Source organism: Ovis aries, chromosome 2 (assembly GCF_016772045.2).
Source record: "Ovis aries strain OAR_USU_Benz2616 breed Rambouillet chromosome 2, ARS-UI_Ramb_v3.0, whole genome shotgun sequence".
Lineage (NCBI taxonomy): Eukaryota > Metazoa > Chordata > Mammalia > Artiodactyla > Bovidae > Ovis > Ovis aries.
In genome coordinates this window covers 68,654,619-68,675,421 of record NC_056055.1, presented here as the reverse complement: position 1 = coordinate 68,675,421, position 20,803 = coordinate 68,654,619, and the positions used below count along the sequence as shown (strand labels likewise).

At 39.6% G+C, this 20,803-nt stretch overlaps 1 protein-coding gene across 10 annotated transcripts in view; it reads right to left on the bottom strand.

Moving 5' to 3' along the window:
- The window catches only part of DOCK8 (dedicator of cytokinesis 8), a 266,032-nt gene that overhangs the window by 133,561 nt on the left and 111,668 nt on the right, over positions 1-20,803 (bottom strand). For all 10 annotated transcript variants that reach the window (XM_060410909.1, XM_060410910.1, XM_042243384.2 and 7 more), the window contains 2 exons: positions 6,332-6,455; positions 1,921-2,133 (listed from right to left, as the gene is read on the bottom strand). In XM_060410909.1, the coding sequence (XP_060266892.1) occupies positions 1,921-2,133; positions 6,332-6,455 (337 nt within the window). The remainder of the gene's footprint in view (positions 1-1,920; positions 2,134-6,331; positions 6,456-20,803) is intronic.

Sequence of the window (20,803 nt, the reverse complement as noted above, 5' to 3'; positions counted from 1 at the left end):
TTTTAGAGTTATCTGAAATAAAAATGAATTGCCAATGAAGCAGAAGAGGAAATATGAAGTCGTGGACACCTCTTGTTTTCCTCTTCCTGGGAGAAAACAGATAGATATTTACAGTGAGAAAGAGAGAGGATCAAAAGAGAGAAAGGGATAATATGAGAGATGAGGTTCTTCTGTCAGCAGACCCAGTGGAACCTGAGGCCAACTCCACATCTCCCTGCTTGAGATTTCATTACAAGCCAATAAGCCTCCACTCTAGAAAAAAAATTTAGTTGTTTTTAGTTGGGTTCTATTACTTGCAACCCAGAGGAGTCCTACTGCAAACTCCCCTATGATCTGCAGAATAGTGCACCTTTCTTAGGGACCAGCACATGCCTTTTTACAGAATCAGAGTGAATCAGGGAAAGAATTCACCTCATAGAAGCTTGGTGGTTGAATTCTAATTTTGCCTCCCCTGTATACTCAGTCGTAATTTGTTCACCTCTCTTCTAATTTTCTTCACAAGGACATAAAGTAATAATAATATAAAATAATTTCATGAATGTGTTGTCCAAAAAAAATCAGCATTTGTAGTCATTTCATAGTAGGAAAGACAGTTACCCCTTTTTTCTACAGGACTTTCCTTGGAGAAAGTACAAGTTATAAGAGCAAATGTAATTTTTGTGTGTATAACTTCAACACATTCAAGGGCCAGTAGAGAAGCCTTCAAGTATTTTAGACTTTCCAATTTCCAAATATCCTATACACTAATCACAAAGAATCCTCTCCAGTTAGTAAAGCAGGCCGCATTAGGATGTCTGCTAGATCATAACTTTTAGTCTCAACTGAGTTTCTGCACCGTTTAAAGACCATAAAACACAATTCCTTCAAAATGGTCTATGATTCATCCTTGTAATCAAGCCTGGATATCCTCCCATTTAATCTAGTGAAGGAGATTTTAATGAGCTGATGTCTCACTGTAAGTCTCCTCCTCACCCTTTAACTGTTTCTTCTCTTCTGGTATCCATTCTGGGTGATTATTACCTATTGGCACCTCCATCAGGGAACTGGGAGGAAGAGGAATGTGAAGGTTGTATCAGTCAGATATAATATTTCTTGACAAATTAGGTAAAAAGTTCTAAATCTATAGGTGGAAACTGAAAAGTTACAAGATGTGATTGTTTATGTCATCTTTGGATTTCCATTAGGTATAGTCATATATACATAAACAGTTAAACATAAAACTTGGAGTTAATGTGTTATGATCCCCTTCTGTAATTCAATCTGCCTGCTGAATCTTGAACAAGTTATTTAACCTCTCTGATTCTTACTTTGCAATATGAAGGATGGAGATGATAACACTGTCCATATTATTCATATTTAATCTTCCTCATTCAGAAGAGGATGTGAGCCCTCTGACAATTAAAAATGAGGATTTGAGGCCACTGCAAAAAACATAAACAGATGAGAAAACCAAGGTGGTTGGAAAATATAGATGAGAAAAAAATAAAGCTGAAGAAAACTCAGGACACTAGTAAGTAAGCCACCAGATTTGGTAGTGTGTGTGCTCAGTTGCTAAGCTGTATCTGACTCTTTGCGACCCCAACGACTGCAGCCCACCAGGTTCCTCTGTCCGTTGGATTCTCCAGACAAGAATACTGGAGTGGATTGCCATGCCCTCCTCCAGGGAATCTTCCTGACTCACAGATCAAACCTGAGCCTCCTGAATTGCAGGCAGATTTTTACCACTGAGCCACCAAGGTATGACTGATCAGTAATTTGCTCTGTTTTTACACAGGCTTGCCTTACTGAAAAACACAGCCCAGAAATCACACAATTAAGCATCCTGACATTGCCATACAATAATGACAAGCAATAATATTTTCCTGGCAGGCTCTCTGTGTCTTCATTGAAATTCTCCAGTGTGGAGACAGTCGTACCCACCTCATCCACTGACGGATAAAGGGCAAAGAGCTCGGCCTGCCGATTGGTCCTCCGGGCCTCCTCATTCTGCTTCTCGAAGTCCTCAGCGCTCACTTGTTGTACAAGATTTTCCAGCCTCGGGTCAGGCTGCAGGCTGCGGAGGTCGAAGTCACAGGCAGTGTTGGAACCTTTCCCAGAAACATCACACAGTACGTTCAGGTGGCGGGGACCTGCCTGTAAGAAAAAGACGTGGCTTCATGAGAGAGATCACGGGCTTCAGATGAGAACTAAAGGGTCTGGGATGTCTCAAGATGGCTCCAACGAGGGACTGCAGAATCAGGCCTCAACGAGTCTCTGACAAGAATCACATCATAGCTTCCTGGACTGAATATCCGAAATTTAGATGTCTCTCTCCTGCCTGGAAGCAGGTGATTAACTCATCAGATGTAGATACACCTGTTCTTGAGGAAAAATTTGACAATAGTCCTGTAGTGCTATTAGTTTGAGGGGGTGTTCTTTTCTGGAGATTGGGAGCCAAGTCTCCTATGAACCATACACATGTCTTGTGCTTAAGCAGAACAGAACTGGAATAAGGTGTTCCAAAAAAAAAAAAAAAAAAAGGCAGGGGGGAGACTGGACTGGGGAATAAAGAGACCTCATGGTAATCTCAACTCCAGAACTTGGCTTTCAAAACTGGAAAATAAGATGATCTGTGAGGAGCGTTCCAAATTAAACTTTATATAAACTCCAAAGCATGTTTCCAAAGACAGAAATGTGGGCATGGGAACACTTTCCTACAGGACTTTAGTAACAGTTACAGGAATAAGTACCAGAGTGGGGAAAAAAAGCACTTGCTATTTCAGCAGTATTCACTCAGCTGCAGCATGCTTGAAAAAATTTCAGTCAAAAAGAGGATGCTTTATTCCATTAGAAATGTCTTGGAAAGTGCGAACTGGATACCTAACTCGAGACCTGGCAAAAAGTACAAAACCAAAAGCAACAATATGTTGTAAGAACACAGATAGATCCATTACAAATATCTGTAAAATACATGGTAAAATGTTATTCTCAAAATACTATTAAATGGACATACTACTATGCAATAACTCTATAAAAACAGTTTTGGTCTTGTGCAACAATGAAGACCCCGTACAGCCGAAAATAAACAAATAAACAAAATTATTTAAAAAATTTTTTTGGTGATATCTGTCTACCTCATAAAAGTCCTGCTCTCTTAGGTCATAAATTTTACCTAAACTGAATGTATTAACAATCACATTCACACACAATATTAACCAATATTAACATTTAAGTTATTAAAAATTTTGTTCATCTTAGAATTTATAAGATTCTTGGGAAAATTATTTGGGTTACCTAAGACTCTTTAAAAGAATCAACATCTGTATCTGTCTCCAGAATTTATTTAAAGGCCACAACTGGACAAGTAAACAAAGGTATGAGGACAAGAGTATCTCTGGAACACTGCTTGTAGTAACAAAATAATAAAAACAACTTAAGCATCCCCCCAAAAATAGAAAGTTTTAAGATTAAGAGATTTTGGAACTTTCACACAATAGAATGAGGCTGTTTATTCAGCCTTTAAACAAAAAGAAGAATATGCTGTTATTAGAAGAGAAAGATGATCATAGTATATTTTCTTGTTAATAAGAAGAAGTTAAATAATATTATATCATCCAATTTTTATGAAATATACTTGTACTATGGAGTCATATATATATGTGTATATATAGAGAGAGAAATTATGCAAATTCAGGCACTTGACTTCACAATTCCACTCAAAAAGGTTCCTAAGAATGACTGAAAGGGAAGATGCTGCCTGTCTGACCATCTCTCCGTGATGTATATTAGTTTAATACTTAAAAACACACACTTCTGCATAACTTGCCTCTGAAACCCAGCCACTGACTCGGTGTGCTGGAGGAGTGAGGAACACGTGTGCTGCTCATGCACCTTTTGAAGCCACCCTTCACTCTGCTCTGTGACGCTGGCTCTGCGTTTAGCAAATCCTGTTTCTGCTTCGCTACTTCTCCCTTTAGGTTCTGCATCGCTGGGGGAGGGAGAAGGGCCTGGCTGCTTCCTCTCTGCCTGCAGGTCTTCTCATCTTGGTAGTGGCAGTTGCTTCTAGTTTTCTGTTTCTTCCAGCACTTCGAGAAAAACCCTCATCTGACCTTCCTTGGAGGTACCAGCATTAACTGGGCAATTCTTTCTCCCAGGAGGCCTGAGTCCAGACTCTCAGTGCTTGTGAGGTCTTTCCTCTGATGACACCACTGGCTAGGCTATGCCCCCTCCTCAGGTATTTGAGTCCCAGCTCTGAGGCCTCTCTTCTGAGCTTGCAGGTTCTGGTAACTCCAAGCTCCTCCCACTAGACCCATGGTTCTCAAACAGTCCTGGGACCAACAATATCAGTATTTCCTAGGGAATGCTCATGAGAAATGCAAATTCTCAAGTCCCCACTCCAGCTGCAGTAGAACAGAAACTCTGGAGTGTCGCCAGCAATCTGTGTTCAAACAAGCCCTTCAGGGGGATTCCAATGACACTTAGGTTTGAGACTCACTGCCACAGACCCCAGCCCTAGAGTGGTGTGCTATTTCTTGTAGTTACAATTTCTGTAAGACTTCAATGTTCCTTTTTGGTTCTCTCAGTCCTCAAAAATACATTTGACTAATTCCCTATGTAAAATTTCTTCAGAGGAAATATCTAGTTTGTGGTTTCTGTCTGACTTAAACAAGGGAACAATTTAGTTGGTCATCTACATGATGAAAGCAGAATTCAGTCAAAATTACCAATGAAAACCCCCTGAAATTTCCCATAGAGGATGGCATACAGATATTCCGCGTTTCAGTAACCCCACCAGATTCAGCTCCAGAAATGATGCCTGATTTCTCTGCAGAGATAAGTAGTCAGCCTGGCTGTAGTCTGAAATAGGTATTATCTAAAACCTCTAGTCATATTCAGCATGTGAGATGCTTGTGTTATGAGGGTACCTGAAAGCTGAAAACTATACTGGTTTAGAAGTCCTATGCAAACTTATACACATTTCTTCCTCTATGCTTTATTTTTTTTTAACCTATAAAATGGACAGACTGGACCAGAGTACCGGCTTTTAAAATCTTTTGTAAATTGTGGTAAGTATACGTGTAATATAAAAATTTCATCATTTTTTAGTGTACAGCTCAGTAATGTTAAGTACATTTATATTGTTGTACAACCAGTCTCCAGAACTCTTTGTTTTGTAAAACAGAAACTCTATATCCATTAAACAAGATCTCCTCATTCCTACCTCTCTGCAGCCTCTGGCAACTACCATTTTAACTTTATACATCTATGAATCTGATTATTCCAGGTACCTCATATAAATGGAATCATACAGTATTGATTCTTTTGTAACTGGCTTATTTCACTTAGTGCAACATCTTCAAGGTTCATCCACGTCGTAGAATATGTGTCAGAATTTCCCCCCTTTTTAAGGCTGAATAACTACTTCACTGTAACTTCCTAAGTGGTGCTAGGGGTAAAGAACTCGCCTGCCAATGCAGGAGACCTAAGTAATGGGGGTTCAATCCCTAGATGGGGAAGATCTCCTGGAGGAGGGCATGGCCCCCACTCCAGTGTTCTTGCCTGGAAAATCCCATGGACAGAGGAGCCTGGTGGGCTACAGTCCATAGAGTCACAAGAGTCGAACATGACTGAAGCCACTTAGCACACACACGCAATACTCCATTGTATGGATATGCTGCATTCAGATTATCTCTTCATCTGTCCATGGACACTTGGTTGTTTCCACCTTTTGGCTGCTGTGAATAATGCTGCTATAAAAACAGGTGTATAGAGTACTGACTTTTAAACTGTAACTACTTTGTAATAGTAATAATAATAATAACCACATTTGTTGGACACAAAGTGTGAGCCGGCACTGTCTTAAATGCTTCACACATATCAACTCATTTAATACTCAAACAACTTTACTGGTTGTGTACTTTTATCATCCTCATTTTCCAGGGAAAGAAATTGAAGACCAGAGAGTTGAGTTATCCTGTCTGAGATTGTAGAGTAGGTACGTGGTAGAATCAGAGAGAGAGCCAGACAGTCTGCCCCAGGGTGGAGCTTTCAGTCGCACTGCAGGCCGCCTGAGGCATGGGGGCACCCCTGAGTATCTGCCGGAATCATTACAGGGATGGGCCCAAATCCACCCCCCAAGTTAGAGCCCCTCCACTTCTATCTACTTTTATTTGAACACCAATTTATATAGCTAAAAACAAGTATGAAGAAAATATCACTGACTAAGTGGTAGAGCTCCTTCTATTCCAATATTCTATGAGTCTAGCCTTTTTATTAGTTTTTTAAAAATCAACAGCACGCCATGGCAGAACAGTCCAGTAACCTGGCAACCGTGTTTGTTGATAGGAAATACCTGAGCGCTGGGTTCACTGCTCTCCAAGGTTTCTGACTCAAACGTCTGTTTCTGAAGCGTCTTGTGAAAATCTTTTCGGGATCCAGTCTTTTTAAAGCTGCAAATGTCTGAACTTCCTTGGTTCCTTTCATTGTTGTTATTAAATAAGAGACAGAAGGAGGAAGAGAGAGAGAGGCAAAATCATTAGTCTAAAAATAAAAGTAATGGCTTAAGTGCAGACATGGTTCTGAAAGATCTTGCAAAGAGAGGACCAATTGTAATTCTTCACATCTAATTGTGCACCAGGCCTAACACAAGGCTCTGTTGTAAAGAGATACAAATTTGCCTCTTCGATGGCTCACTATTAAAGGCAGCGGTGGCCTGGGAAAATGCCATTTCAGAGGTGTGGTCATTTCAGCTGTGGGGCATTTGGCTCCAAGCTGAAGCTGAACTATGACCCCAGTGGAAGAGGCTGGAATAAATCTAGCAAAGTGCAGAAGCAGGGAATAAAGGTCATTTGAAGATAAAAATAGAGGAAAACATTTAATCTTCAAATCAATGTTCTTAGTAAAGAATAAAAAAGGCAGGATGTGGTTAAGAAAAATAGAATTAAATGATCTATGTACCAAAAATCTTTGCTACCATCCTCAATTGCTACTCCATGCATGTTATTAAAGTTGTTTTAATAAGTGTTGCAAATATTATACAATATCACTTTTATATGGAATGTAAAATATAATACAAATGAATCTATATACAAAACAAAAACAGATTCACAGGCATAGAAAAACAAAGTTACTAAAGGGGAAAGGGGGAAAGAATAAATTAGGAGTATGGGATTAACAAACTACTACATATAAAATAGATAAGCAACAAGGATTTACTGTATAGCACAGGATGTTGTATTTAATATCTTATAATCACCTATAATGAAAAATATTCTGAAACATACATATATAAATAGATATACATATATTACTAAATTACTTTGCTATACACTTGAAGCTAACACACTATTGTACATCAATTACACTTCAATTTTTTAAAAAATGTGTTGCTATGGAAAGGGTTTAATGTAATGTCTAGCACTGTCATTGGGAAAGAAGTTAGACAAAAGGGCAGTTAGACAAAAGAAGTTAGAAGAAAGGGCAACAGATATAAGTTGTCAAATAATAACTATAGAAACCAACATGTGCATTCCCTATTTTTATGACTCAAAGCCTTCTTGGAAAACATGCTGCAAACTCAACCACACAAACATGCACCCATCTTGTTTGATTTCCCACACTATTAGAAAACCATCGAGGAAGCTGGTAAAAGGATGTAAAACAAGGTTAGGATTTATTACGAAGATCAAAGAGAAGACAGACAAAGCAGGAAATGTAAGAGAGCTACTAGCAATAATCCAAATACAGTTTATAACTCTTTGGGAGGGGTGAAATGTTGGGTTATGCACAGGGGCACAGAGCAAGTATTCAATACTAAGTGAAAGGAGTCAGGAAAAAAAAAAGATAACTGCATGATTCCATTTACATGACATTCTAGAAAAGGAAAAGTTATAGTGACAGAAAAGAGATCAGTGGCTGCCAGAGTCTGGGGGTTAAGACAGTGACCGCAAGAGGCCTGGGGCAATTTAGGGGGGCGGGTACTGGACTGTTCTGTGTCTTGATTGGAATAGTGGTTACACAACTGTATGCATTTGTCAAAACTCACAGAACTGTAATCTAAAAACCATGAATTACAATTACCTAAAAATCAATGGATAGAGGTTTAGGATTATGCCTGACATTGATTAGGATACTGTTTACACTCAATACTCATTAAATGTAAGGTCTGATACTTTGCTATGGTTTATTATATTGCTTTACAGAATGATGGGTTTTGTTGAGCAGGAGTAAATGGATTCAAGTCCTGGCTCCACAGTTTACAAGCTGTATGACCTAGGGTAAATTACTCTATTTTTTTGTGTCTCAATTTTGTTATCAGAATAATAGGAATTAAACTAATACCTACTTCACCAGTTCTATTGCAGGCAATAAATACATTCACATATGTAAAACAGAAAATTTCTTGGCTTATGGCAATAATTCAATAAATATCTGCAACTACTTGATGTTTATTAAATGGTATTAGAGAACATCATTCAATTGTCCCTGTCAACTGACAAAGAATCTAAACTAGACCAATAAGTAAGATATTATAAGCAAAGGGAAAAAAGGGTACAACTCAGTGTTGCTGAAGATTTCCTTTACTATAACGGTCCATGGGAAATCTTTCATGATAGGCAAGGCACTACAATGATATATTCACAGAATAAAGAGAAGATTTGAAAAATCTTAAGAATTGCATTTTAGGGCTATTCTAGTTCCAATTCAACCAATCCAAAATATTCCTTTCATTCTAAGGACTTCAGAAAAAGCACTTAAATCCGTATGTCAGAGGAATGAACCCCCAACTTTTTCTCATGTTTTAAGGCATCACAGGGAAAACACTACTTTTCTCTGGAGGACCATACTTAATGAAGCCACTTAGTTTTCTATGGACATGCCTTTGTTATCCATAACCATACAGTCAAACACTGATTTAGTTGCTATTTTATTCCTCAATTATCTCCTTGCTGATATTACATTTCTCTGTAATATCCAGGGATAGTCTTTTATGTCCTTGCTATCTATGATAATGGCTTTGAATCCCACTTAGGGGGCAGGGGAGTGGAGTAATGGCCATTTGTGTTCCTTCCCACTCTCATAATGCCATAGGACATTTGCCACTCAGGTTCTATAATTGAGACTTTTAAATCAGACAAATAGTGTGTTCATGAAGGAGAGGGGAAACGTCTAGATTTTTAATGTACTAGGGAAACATGAAATTGCACAGAAGCACAAAATTCATGAATTCCTTCTGAGAGAAATGTATTTTCCTACTTGAAATGTTTGTCTGTGTTACTTAGACCGGAATTATGCCTTTAATAATTGCATTCCACCTTTATACTGTCTATGGCACAAAGTTTACCGTCTCCACTCTAAAAATCATGCTTTTTCTCTTCATGACTTCTGAAAATGATCAATAAATCTAATGAATAGACAGTGCCATGGCTGCGTGTTTATCTCATCTTATTTCCATACATTTTGGTAATTTTGTATGGATTGCTATTTACTGCCATCCTTTGGGTAACAGTAAATATTTTAATCATTATTTCCTCTGTAATTTTCTTTAATGAACTAAAGAGAGAATAACTTAAGAATGTGTTTGGTGTCTTGGTAGAGAGTGGAGCTCTCAAGTAATTAAACTTGTTTACATGCTATTTATTCTTGGTCTATTATCCATAGTGAAACATTTGATGAGTGTTATGAGCAGCATCATAAAAGCCCTTAGACTTTGTCTTTCATCCTGGGTGATTAAGGTAATTCTGAAGGAAGGTCGTGCTCAAGGAGAGCTGGGATATCAAGGAATGGGGTATCATCTGTTTTATTACTCCATATTTTACTCCCAGTGAACTGGTAAACAATTATAATTCAAACACATCAGTGCATATAATTCAGTTACTCCCAAAACACCATAAAAATGTCTCCCTGATCAATAATTGCTTATTATGACATGCATTTCTTATGCTGGCTGTCAAGGTGCTTAGCTGTTTGCTTTCTAAAAGTACGGAAAGCCATCCAGGCTCATCAGCCTCTACAGTTACAAACAGCAATCCAGCTGTGGAAATCACTGAGCCACTCTTGACCTGTTATGTGCAGATTCCCCATCCCCACAAATCCACTCCCACGAAAGCCCAATTCACAGACCAGCCCTTGCACTCGCCTTCCCTGACCTGGCCAGAATTAACTGCTTCCTTCTGTGAATTTTCAAAGCATGTTGCTTGTACTTCTCGTACAAGCTTTCATCATGCTCTATATTACAGTCTAATTACTTGTCTAAATTTTTACCTCCCCTGCTAAATATGTGCTCTTCCTCACTAGACTCTGACTTTGCCAAAGACACAGATTCCTTTGAGCTAGGATTCCTGTGTATTCCTCAGGAGGTATTATCTAAACTTTTGTTGAATGGGAGAACAAATGAAACTCTAACAAGCAAATAGTCATATCATAGTCCTCTCACACCAGGGTTTTCAAATCTCTCAGACTCACCATCGTCTTTCGCTATAACAAATACTTAATAATGCCATCTTTATAACTCAACTTCCTTATTTTTATAAGTCCATAAAAATGTCCCAGCTGTTATTTATTGAGAAATAAAAGAAACATAAAACAGCATGTGTGTAAATATGCAAATGCTTGGACACGACTGCACCAGAGAATATAATGAAATAGCTGTTTGCACCTGTGGGAAGAATTGCTGTCAATATAACACCTACAAAACCAATACAGACATGCTGTATGGGTGACTCAAACACCACGAAGCAGTGCTGCTGGCAGTAATGTGATTTCTAAAATGGGGGGAAACTCCTGTAGAGCTCTAACCAGCATGAAGCTTAATTTCCCCTATGTTTACATGAAAGCTGTTTCCTTGGAAAATTCAGTTCAAAACTATTTGTAAGAAGGCATACAGGCTTGGCTCAGATATTTACAGATTGGATTTTCACGGCCCTGAATGTCCAGAAGGACATGATCGTTGTGTTGGATGCTGAATTTGGGACAATCCTTCATAGTGTGTGATGTCCAATGCACTTCAGGGTGTGAAAAGCAGTAGTCCACCCTAGTCACCGAGATGATAAAAAAACAGAAACCTCAACTACCCTCATTGAGAGCCATAGCTACTAACACATCAGAAAACTGGAATTTCCAATTCCAATTTAAATCATAGATTTTGGCAACACACCTGGGAAAGGAAATCCACAAAGACTTCCTGGAAGGAGTAAAATGGAAAAGTTTAACCAGGAAAACAGCTGCATGCACGTGTTTGTTTGGAGGGAGAATTCTAGTAGTGGAATCCTAAAGTGAATGCTTTTCAGAGTTCTACTCTTGGTTTTGGTAAGAAAGTAAATGTCCCGTATAGAAATAACATAGGGAAATAGAGATGTTCGTTTCAGTTCAGTTCAGTTGCTCAGTCGTGTCTGACTCTTTGCGACCCCATGTATCGCAGCACGCCAGGCCTCCCTGTCCATCACCAACTCCCGGAGTTCACTCAGACTCACGTCCATCGAGTCAGTGATGCCATCCAACCACCTCATCCTCTATCGTCCCCTTCTCCTCCTGCCCCCAATCCTTCCCAGCATCAGAGTCTTTTCCAATGAGTTAACTCTTCGCACGTTAGGAGATTTTAAATTCAACATATCCGCAAATTAAGGGTATTTAGATCTATAGTTGGAGAAGGCAATGGCACCCCACTCGAGTACTCCTGCCTGGAAAATCCCATGGACGGAGGAGCCTGGTAGGCTGCAGTCCATGGGGTCGCTCAGAATCAGACACGACTGAGCAACTTCACTTTCATGCACTGGAGAAGGAAATGCCAACCCACTCCAGTGTTCTTGCCTGGAGAATCCCAGGAACTGGGGAGCCTGGTGGGCTGCTGTCTCTGGGTCGCACAGAGTCGGACACGACTGAAGCGACTTAGCAGCAGCAGATCTGTAGTACATGCACCAGTATTGCATCTAATGGTATTATCATTGATGCTAATACAGCTATCATTTCTTGGACTAGTGATGGTCTTAGTTGAGATTCCTTAGAAACTGAGCCTGAGACAAGGACTCAAGTGCACATGATTTTTGAGAGTGTGCACTTTTGGAAAAGAAAAGCCTGTAAGAGAGATGGGGAAGCAGAAGGAGTCAACTAAGGAAGCAGGCTCAGATAAATTATTGGCATTATACAAGGGGACTCTGGAATGTTCACATTGCAGAGTTGTCCTACTATCCCACTTTGAGGCAAGAAATGGGACTATGATACCCCTTGTACCAGTGCTGTTGTGCTAGTCGGGCACTGCTTATTACCAACCAACCCAAGGTGGGAGGTTAGGGACTGAGAGGCAGAGTGAATTGCTCAAATGTCTTTGGGCACAACAGCTCCTATACACTCAAAGCAGCTGTGAAATAAATGCATGGGATGGCAAAAGGTACATACTAACGGTCTTTATTACAATGCCAGGCACCTAACATATATTAATTTCCTTTTATTTTGAAACAATTTCAAATTTATAGAAAAATTGAAAATATAGTAGAAAAGACTTTTCCCTCTCCCAACCCATTTGAGAGTAAGTAGTTGACCTAATTCTCCATTACGCCTGAATACTTTAGTGTGTCATTTCTACAAACAAGGGCTCCCCAGGTAGCACTGATGATAAAGAGTCCGCTGACCAACACAGGAGATGCAGGAGACTCAAGAGGCTCAGGTTCCATCCCTGGATTGGGAAAATCCCCCTAGAGGATCCAGTATCCAACCTGTTCCAGTATTCTTGCTACCTTGCCATGAACAGGTATTCTTGCTACCTTGCCATGGCAAGAATAGGTATTCTTGCCTGGAAAATTCCATGGACAGAGGAGCCTGGCAGGCTACAGTCCATGGGGCTGGAAAGAGTCAGAAACTGAACATATGCTATAAACAAGGGCATTATCCATCATAATTAGTATGCAACCATCACATTCAGGAAATTAACATTGACACATTCAGTTCAGTTCAGTTCAGTTCAGCTCAGTTGCTCAGTCCTGTCCGACTCTTCGCGACCCCATGAATCACAGCACGCCACCACCTAATCTTCAGACCCCATTCAGGTTTCACCAAATGTGAAATGCCTTTTAGAGCAAAAGGATCTTATCCAAAGTCATGCGTGTCATATGCCTTTAGTCTTATTTACTGTGGAACAGTTCCTCAGTGTTTCCTTGACTTTCATGACCTTCAAATTTTAGGCCTCTTATATTTTAGAAAGTCCTTCCACTTGGGTTTGATTATTGTAAATGCCTCATGCCTCATCAAGCTTTCAGCTTATTTATTTGTATCGTTACAGATTCATAGTTTCCTATTTTATTCAACATATCCTACTCCATTTCTATTATTACTTATTTTGGTGCTCTAATTGTCCTTAATTTGACCGGGGTGAATCCCTTCAGCTGCTCTTACGTCTTTTTCACATGTCCGCAGCAGGCACTGATCACATCCTACTTTCCATCTCAAGACATTCCAAGGTGATCTTACTTTTTTTTTTTTTTCTCTCAAATCTGGTATCAGTCATTTCTCCAAGAAGTTGTGATTCTTTTTAGTGGAAAATGATTCTTAGGAGCCAAGATGCTGGTTTTGGGTGTGCTTACTGTTATGAAAGTATTGATCCTCCTATGTCTTTTCAGTGAACAGAGTTAAGTAGGGAGGGTATGTGAGTGTGACTACGCATGTGTGGGCTGAAAACCGGGAATTCATGTTGATCCTTGCGATCTCAATCTGACATCACAGTATCCATTCAAGTTTTCTTCCTTTCCATATTAACTTCTCAGGCAGTAAAAAAATCTGCCACCTACTGTCCCTAATACATATCACTCCCCTTATATGTAACCATTGTCAACATCAACCCCCCCCCCCATCCACCCAGCTGCCTCCCTAAAATTCTGACTCTGACACCCTGCACCAGGTTGTCCCTGTGATGCTGACGCTTAGTGCCAGGCGACACTCCCGCACAACGAGGACATCCTTGACCGGACTCTGACCCCTCCAGGTAGGCTTCCCCTCCACGTGTGTGCTCCCCTCATTCCACTCAGAATGTCTGCTCTGTTAGCACATGCCAGGCCGCCCCAGGCTCACACACCCTCCTCACACCACGTAGGTTCTGATTCTCTGTGCCTCACAGGCCTCCTGAATGTGCGCCCTCCTCACCCTGTCTGGCCTTCAGCTCCTTATTCGGGCCCTCTCAGCTCATCTGGCCCACCTCATCTTTATCCTGAGGCAGGGATAGCTAACTTGTTCTGATGGTTTTCACACCAAATTGTACAACAAAGGAGAGGAAAGAAAGAGAAAAGGGTATAGGAAGGGAAAGGGGAAAAAGAAGAAAAGGAACATGCATTGTTTTCCAATCCTTACACAGGCCTTCAAAGTGAGCACCATTTCCCCCTATCATTTCACACTTGAGGAAACTGTGGTTCAGAGAGATTAAGCCACTTGCCCAGGGTCTCACAGCCATTACACAAGGGGCCAGCATCTGGACCCAAGGCCCAGGCTCTATGGTCCAGATTCTGTGTACTCCACCACACTGTCCCTAAAGAGAACGCTCTCAAAATACGTTTGGTCTTTGGATTGTCCCCATACGTGTAACAGTAGTATTTGAAAAAGGAGAAGGCAATGGCACCCTCTCCAGTACTCTTGCCTGGAAAATCCCATGGACGGAGAAGCTTGGTAGGTTGCAGTCCATGTGGTCACTAAGTCCGACTAGGAGTCGGACACGACTGAGCGACTTCACTTTCACTTTTCACTTTCATGCACTGGAGAAGGAAATGGCAACCCACTCCAGTGTTCTTGCCTGGAGAATCCCAGGGACAGGGGAGCCTGGTGGGCTGCTGTCTATGCGGTCGCAGAGAGTCAGACATGACTGAAGTGACTCAGCAGCAGCGGCAGCAGCATTTGAAAAAAAGGAACACAGTTCTCTGGAGAAGGAACAGACTGTGCTCCTTTCATGAGAATGAGTCTTCTACCACTTGGCTACTTCTCTGCCTCTTTCTTGTCTGCAAATAGGTTCAACAGGAACGTGGCTTTCTTTGGCTCAGATGCCTGGGTAGGGTAATGAGGCTGGCACTCTGGTAGCTGGTGGCACTCAGCCATCAGTCTCACTACCTACTTCATGGTGGCTTCTGCCTTCTGTGGCTGGCACTTCTGAAATGAGTCATCTTTACATGCTTGCCAATCCTTGGCCTCTCCTCTCCAGCCAGCTTTACCCGCGCTGCCACCCGGCAGCTCTGCAACCTTCTGAGATGTTAAAATGGGGAAGTAGATGCTAAATCTAGAATGAGGAAGGGGAGCACAGTTTGCTCTGGTTTCAAATCCATAGCCATGGAATACATCTAGTCTCCATGCTTTCATCCCCAAACCCTGAGGGCTGGCACAGATAAAGGGTTAGAGTAGGAATGTTGTGAAATGAATTTTTAACACTATTCTGTACCTCATTAAAAAAAAAAAGCCTATTTTTTATGTCTTTGGGGATCCATGTAAAGGACTTCAGAAAACATTCTAAAACCAAGGACAGAAAAGAAAGCATCCACTTACATTAAATAGCAAAAGAACAACAGCCAGAAAGTCTCATTTCTCCTAGATTTAAGCTTCTTTTGAGGATAAAATCTGATATGAATTTCTTCAGATATAGTGTATAAACTCTTTACTTTTAAATCATAGATATAACTCTTTATCTTTAAATCTGGGGGAAATGTCCTAGAATTCACCTCATGGCCATGCCCATACCTGATGGAGAAACAGAGGCACGGAGAGAGATGACGAAAGAAAGGTGGAGGGCAGGCATATGGCTGTACCTGTGTGTGTGCTGGGGAGGGGATTTGTGGGGGTTCACTCACAAGCAAGCATATTTGGAAATAAGTTGTGTATTTTATGAAATAATAAAGAAAGCTAAAGCAGATATAGTTCTGGTCTCCAAGTTCTGGTTATGTGTGCATAAGATCTTAAACTAGGTTGTTTCCTGATTTTTATTTCTGTGGCCCATGCAAGTTTCCCCATGAAGAAGCATGTGATACTGAATTTATGACATCAACATCCTCTAAGGTGCACAAGTCCTAAGAAAGGCAAAGGGCACGTGTGATCTATGAATTTTAATTGACACTTTTCTTTCCACCTTAGAACAAATTAATGTTAGTTAATTCCTTTTGGAACTTTTCCCCTTAAAATTTGATTTCTCAGGAAAAACATTCACTAATTCAGTGTGCAGTCATTTAGGGCAGTATAATCTTAGGAAGCAACTTAGAATTTGCCTGTATTTTCCACTATTTTGAGTTGGGTGGTTTTGTGCCAGAACATTAGGTCATATGAAGCTTTTTATTTGAATCACGAGGGACAGTCCCCTAAGGATTTCATACACTAGAAAAGCCTACGCAACCAGCTTACACATACATGTTGCTGGATCTATTTATATCGGTGAAAATAACTTTGAAAAAGCTAGCAAGTTTATGAAATTCCATATGAGGCTCTCTCTCAAAAATCTGTTAGAAAGTATAAAATAAATATTATAAAATGGAGCGTAGTCACACATAAATCTACTCTGTTTTTATCACTACCATTTGCACACTTAGAGCAAACTGGAACCAAAATCATTTTCATAAATTTTTCAAAGAGTCACTTCTTATGAAATATTGCTTGAAAAGGTCTCCACACACCTTCCTACACTGTTGGTGGGGCCACTGTGAAAAACAGTATAGAGGCTTCTTTAAAAACTGATAACAGAACCACCATATGATCCAGCAATCCCACTCCTAGGCATATATTTGGAGAAAACTCCAATTTGAAAAGATACATATACCCTATATTCACTGCAGCACTATTTACAATAGCTAAGATATTCATGCTCCTTGGAAGAAAATCTACGACCAACCTAGATAGCATACTGAAAAGCAAAGACATTACTTTGCCAAAAAGGTCCGTCTAGTCAAAGCTATGGTTTTTCCAGTGGTCATATATGGATGTGAGAATTGGACTATAAAGAAAGCTGAGTGCCGAAGAATTGATGCTTTTGAATCGTGGTGTTGGAGAAGACTCTTGAGAGTCTCTTGGACTGAAAGGAGATCCAACCAGTCCATCCTAAAGGAAACTAGTCTTGACTATTCATTGGAAGGATTGGCCACCTGATGAGCAGAAGTGACTCACTTGAAAAGACCCTGATGCTGGGAAAGATTGAAGGTGGGAGGAGAAGGGGACAACAGAGGATGAGACGGTTGGATGATATCACCGACTCAATAGACATGAGTTTGAGTAAACTCCAGATGTTGGTTACGGATAGGGAGGCCTGGCGTGCTGCAGTCCATGGGGTCACAAAGAGTCGGACATGACTGAGCGACTGAACCAAACTGAACTGACATTCTTTGCAGCCAAAGATGGAGAAGCTCTATACTGTCAGCAAAAGCAAGTCCGAGAGCTGACTGTGGCTCGGATCATGAACTCCTTATTGCCAAATTCAGACTGAAATTGAATAAAGTAGGGAAAACCACTAGACCATTCAGGTATGACCTAAATCAAATCCCTTACGATTATACAGCGGAAGTGACAAATAGATTTGAAGGGATTAGATCTGATAGACAGAGTGCCTGAAGAACTATGGATGGAGGTTTGTGACATTGTACAGAAGGCAGTGATCAAGACCATCCCCAAGAAAAAGAAAGGCAAAATGGTTGTCTGAGGAGCCCTTACAAATAGCTATGAAAAGAAGAGAAGCAAAAGGCAAAGGAGAAAAAGGTGTATGGTAGGTGTATATTTAACTGGGATTTTAGGATGAGTAAGAGAAGAAAACGCCATGATAGAAAACAATCTTACTAAAGTGAGTATAACAGCTTCCAGTATTCTTGCCTGGAGGATCCTGTGGACAGAGGAGCCTGGTGGGCTGCTGTCCATGGGGTTGCACAGAGTTGGACACGATTGAAGTGATTTAGCATGCATACATGCACTGGAGAAGGAAATGGCAACCCAATCCAGTATTCTTGCCTGGAGAATCCCAGGGACGGAGGAGCCTGTGGGCTGCCGTCTATGGGGTCGCAGAGTCGGACACGACTGAAGCGACTTAGTAGCAGCTGCAGCAATAGCTTCCAGTTTAAAAACAATAACTAGAATAAGATTAGAGGAATTCAAGTTTTAGTTTAATCAATAATATACAGCATTGGCAAGGATATGGGGGGAAAGGGCAGTTTCATGCCCAGTTGGTATTGGAGTAAATTAACACAACTTTTCTGGAGAAGAATTTGGAAGTACTTACTAGACTATATGGTTCCATTTCTACCTTCAGAAATATCCACACATGTGTAGAGACAAATGTGAATGGATTTTCATTATGGTATCATTTATATCATGAAAAATGGAGACAACTGCAGTGTCTAACAACAGAAAGAAGTCAATAATTTATAATATATTCCTTCGCACCTGGAATGCCAGGCAGCATTTTAAAAGAAAGGGATAGATAGGTCTTTGATATGGGAAGATGCCAAACACATTATTGAAAACAATTATGCATGTATGTAAAATATGTATGTGTGTATATATTTGGCATATATAAATATTTATATAAACTATAAGTATTCATATGTGTGTGTGAGGGGATCAAAAGAGGATCTGGAAGGCTACTCAATGATCTCTATGCAGTTTAGAATTGGTAGAAAGAAAACAAAAAACTCTCCAAAACATAGAGAACAGACTGGCGGAGGGTTAGGGGCAAAAGGAGGATGAAATGAGTAAAGGTGATCTACCATATGGTGACAGATAGAAATCAATTATTTTGGTAGTGAGCATACTGTAGCATACATAGAAAGAGAAATATAACATTGTATATGTAAAACATACAATGCTATAGACTAATGTTACTTCAATACAAAATAAATCTGAGAAGAAGTTTTAAAAAAAAGAGCGAGTTGAAGAGGACAGGGAGCAAGCGATTAGTGAGGCAAGAGACTAGTGTTTTACTTTGTACACTCCTTATTGCTTGATTTCTTTCTACTTAGTATACTCCTTATTGCTTGGTTTCTTTCAAAACAGGCACACACTATTTGACACATAAAATAACAAATTAAAATGAAAGTTCATTAATCACCAATTAACAACTGGTCAGGAATTATGTGACTTCCTCCAACTTCCCAGCCTATGAAGACACAGAAAAATGGAAACTCACCAAAACAGAAAACGTAATGCCTAAGTGTAGACAGAATTTCTGTGGATCCAATGAAGCTAGAAGGAGAAGGATGTACCATACTTTGTCTCCCCAAAGGGGAACATAGAGGATAGCATTTGTACTTTCCTTCTTGCCAGTCCCTGATTAGTCAATGTCTATAATAATAGTCAGAAATCTAAATTCTCCTTCTTCATTGTAGTGGTTTATCTACGAAGCCACTCACAGGTTCCACCTGGTTTTACTGACATGAACCATCACCAGAACCACCACCTTCCTTGCCTTTCTCTTTCTACCATCAATCGGCAACCATATAGAAACAACTCACAGAAAACAACCAGCCTAAAACATATGTAGAGTTAGGAGATGAAGGGCATCTGGCAATAACGTACTGGATGCTCCTTGCAAATAAAGTATTATGGATACACATGAGGGGAGAATGATCCTGGGAGGGGTGTGTGCTAGAAATTATAGCCTTTATGTTAGAGTATCAGATTTAGCATACCAAAGGGTCAAATAGTAGAAAAGGATGCTTTCTCAGTAAAACACTAGTCAAAGCTTTCCAGAAACTGACAATGAGTTTCAAAGTTGCACACTTCTACCTATCCATTAGCTAATTTCTGGGAAACAGACTGGTCCACTAGCCAAACGTGAAGATAACAGGGCCAGTGACAAGTCTGACATTCTATATGTTGCCAAACATAATGTTAAAACAGACATTGCTTTGTTTTGTGAAAATACAAAGACACAAAGCTTGAATAGAATAAATATATGAATAATTACTGTTCCTACAGAAGAGATAAAAACAAGTAGAGACACACAAGGGAACAGAAGCAATAATCAAAGGGGCTAATTGTCTAGACTGACATTTTAATCCAAAATTCTCAGTAAATAATATTAGGTTTGTGGATTAAATTTAAGCATGACAGCAAAAATATAAACCATTAGGAAACTTGCTAATATAGATTTCATTAATAAATAATTTTGAATGTTAAAAAAAGTATTCCTGGGTAAGGAATTTGTATTATATGAAAGACAAAGAGTTAGTGTTTTAGCAAATGAAAGCAGTCCTAGAGATAAACATGACCAGACAAAACCATTAATAGAGATACCTGAATTTAATGAATAAGCAGAGCACCAGGGAAAACTTACAAATGGTCAGCAAATTTACAGAAAAAAGATACCAAATCTAAACAACCAAAGGAATGCAAATAATAGACTACCTTTTCACAAAAATTAGAAACTTATGAAAAGAAAACATCCAATATTCTTGACGATTCATGCATATATTGTTAATAATCTCTCTGATATCTTATTCCCAAATCCTTAAATTTGTGCATATACTTAAACACAGAAACGCCTCTTATAGGAATTTGTTCCAAAGGAAAAAAATCACAACTAAACACAAGAATGTTGCTCTGCTGGGTATGACACTGAAAAACAGGGAATCATCTAAACACGAAAATTGGTTAAATAAATTTTTGTATCTATGTATATTATACAATTATTAAAAACTGTGTTGAAGAAAATATTTAATAGCAAAGAGCTAATTATCACTTACTGCAAAGACTGAAAAAACATGCTGCAAATAATAATCTGACTTAAGTTTTATATAAATATAAACAAAGAAATATGATTCAAAGGTAACACATCAAATGTTAATGATGGTTATCTGTCTATAGTGAACTTGAGTTTTTTTGTTTCCTTATG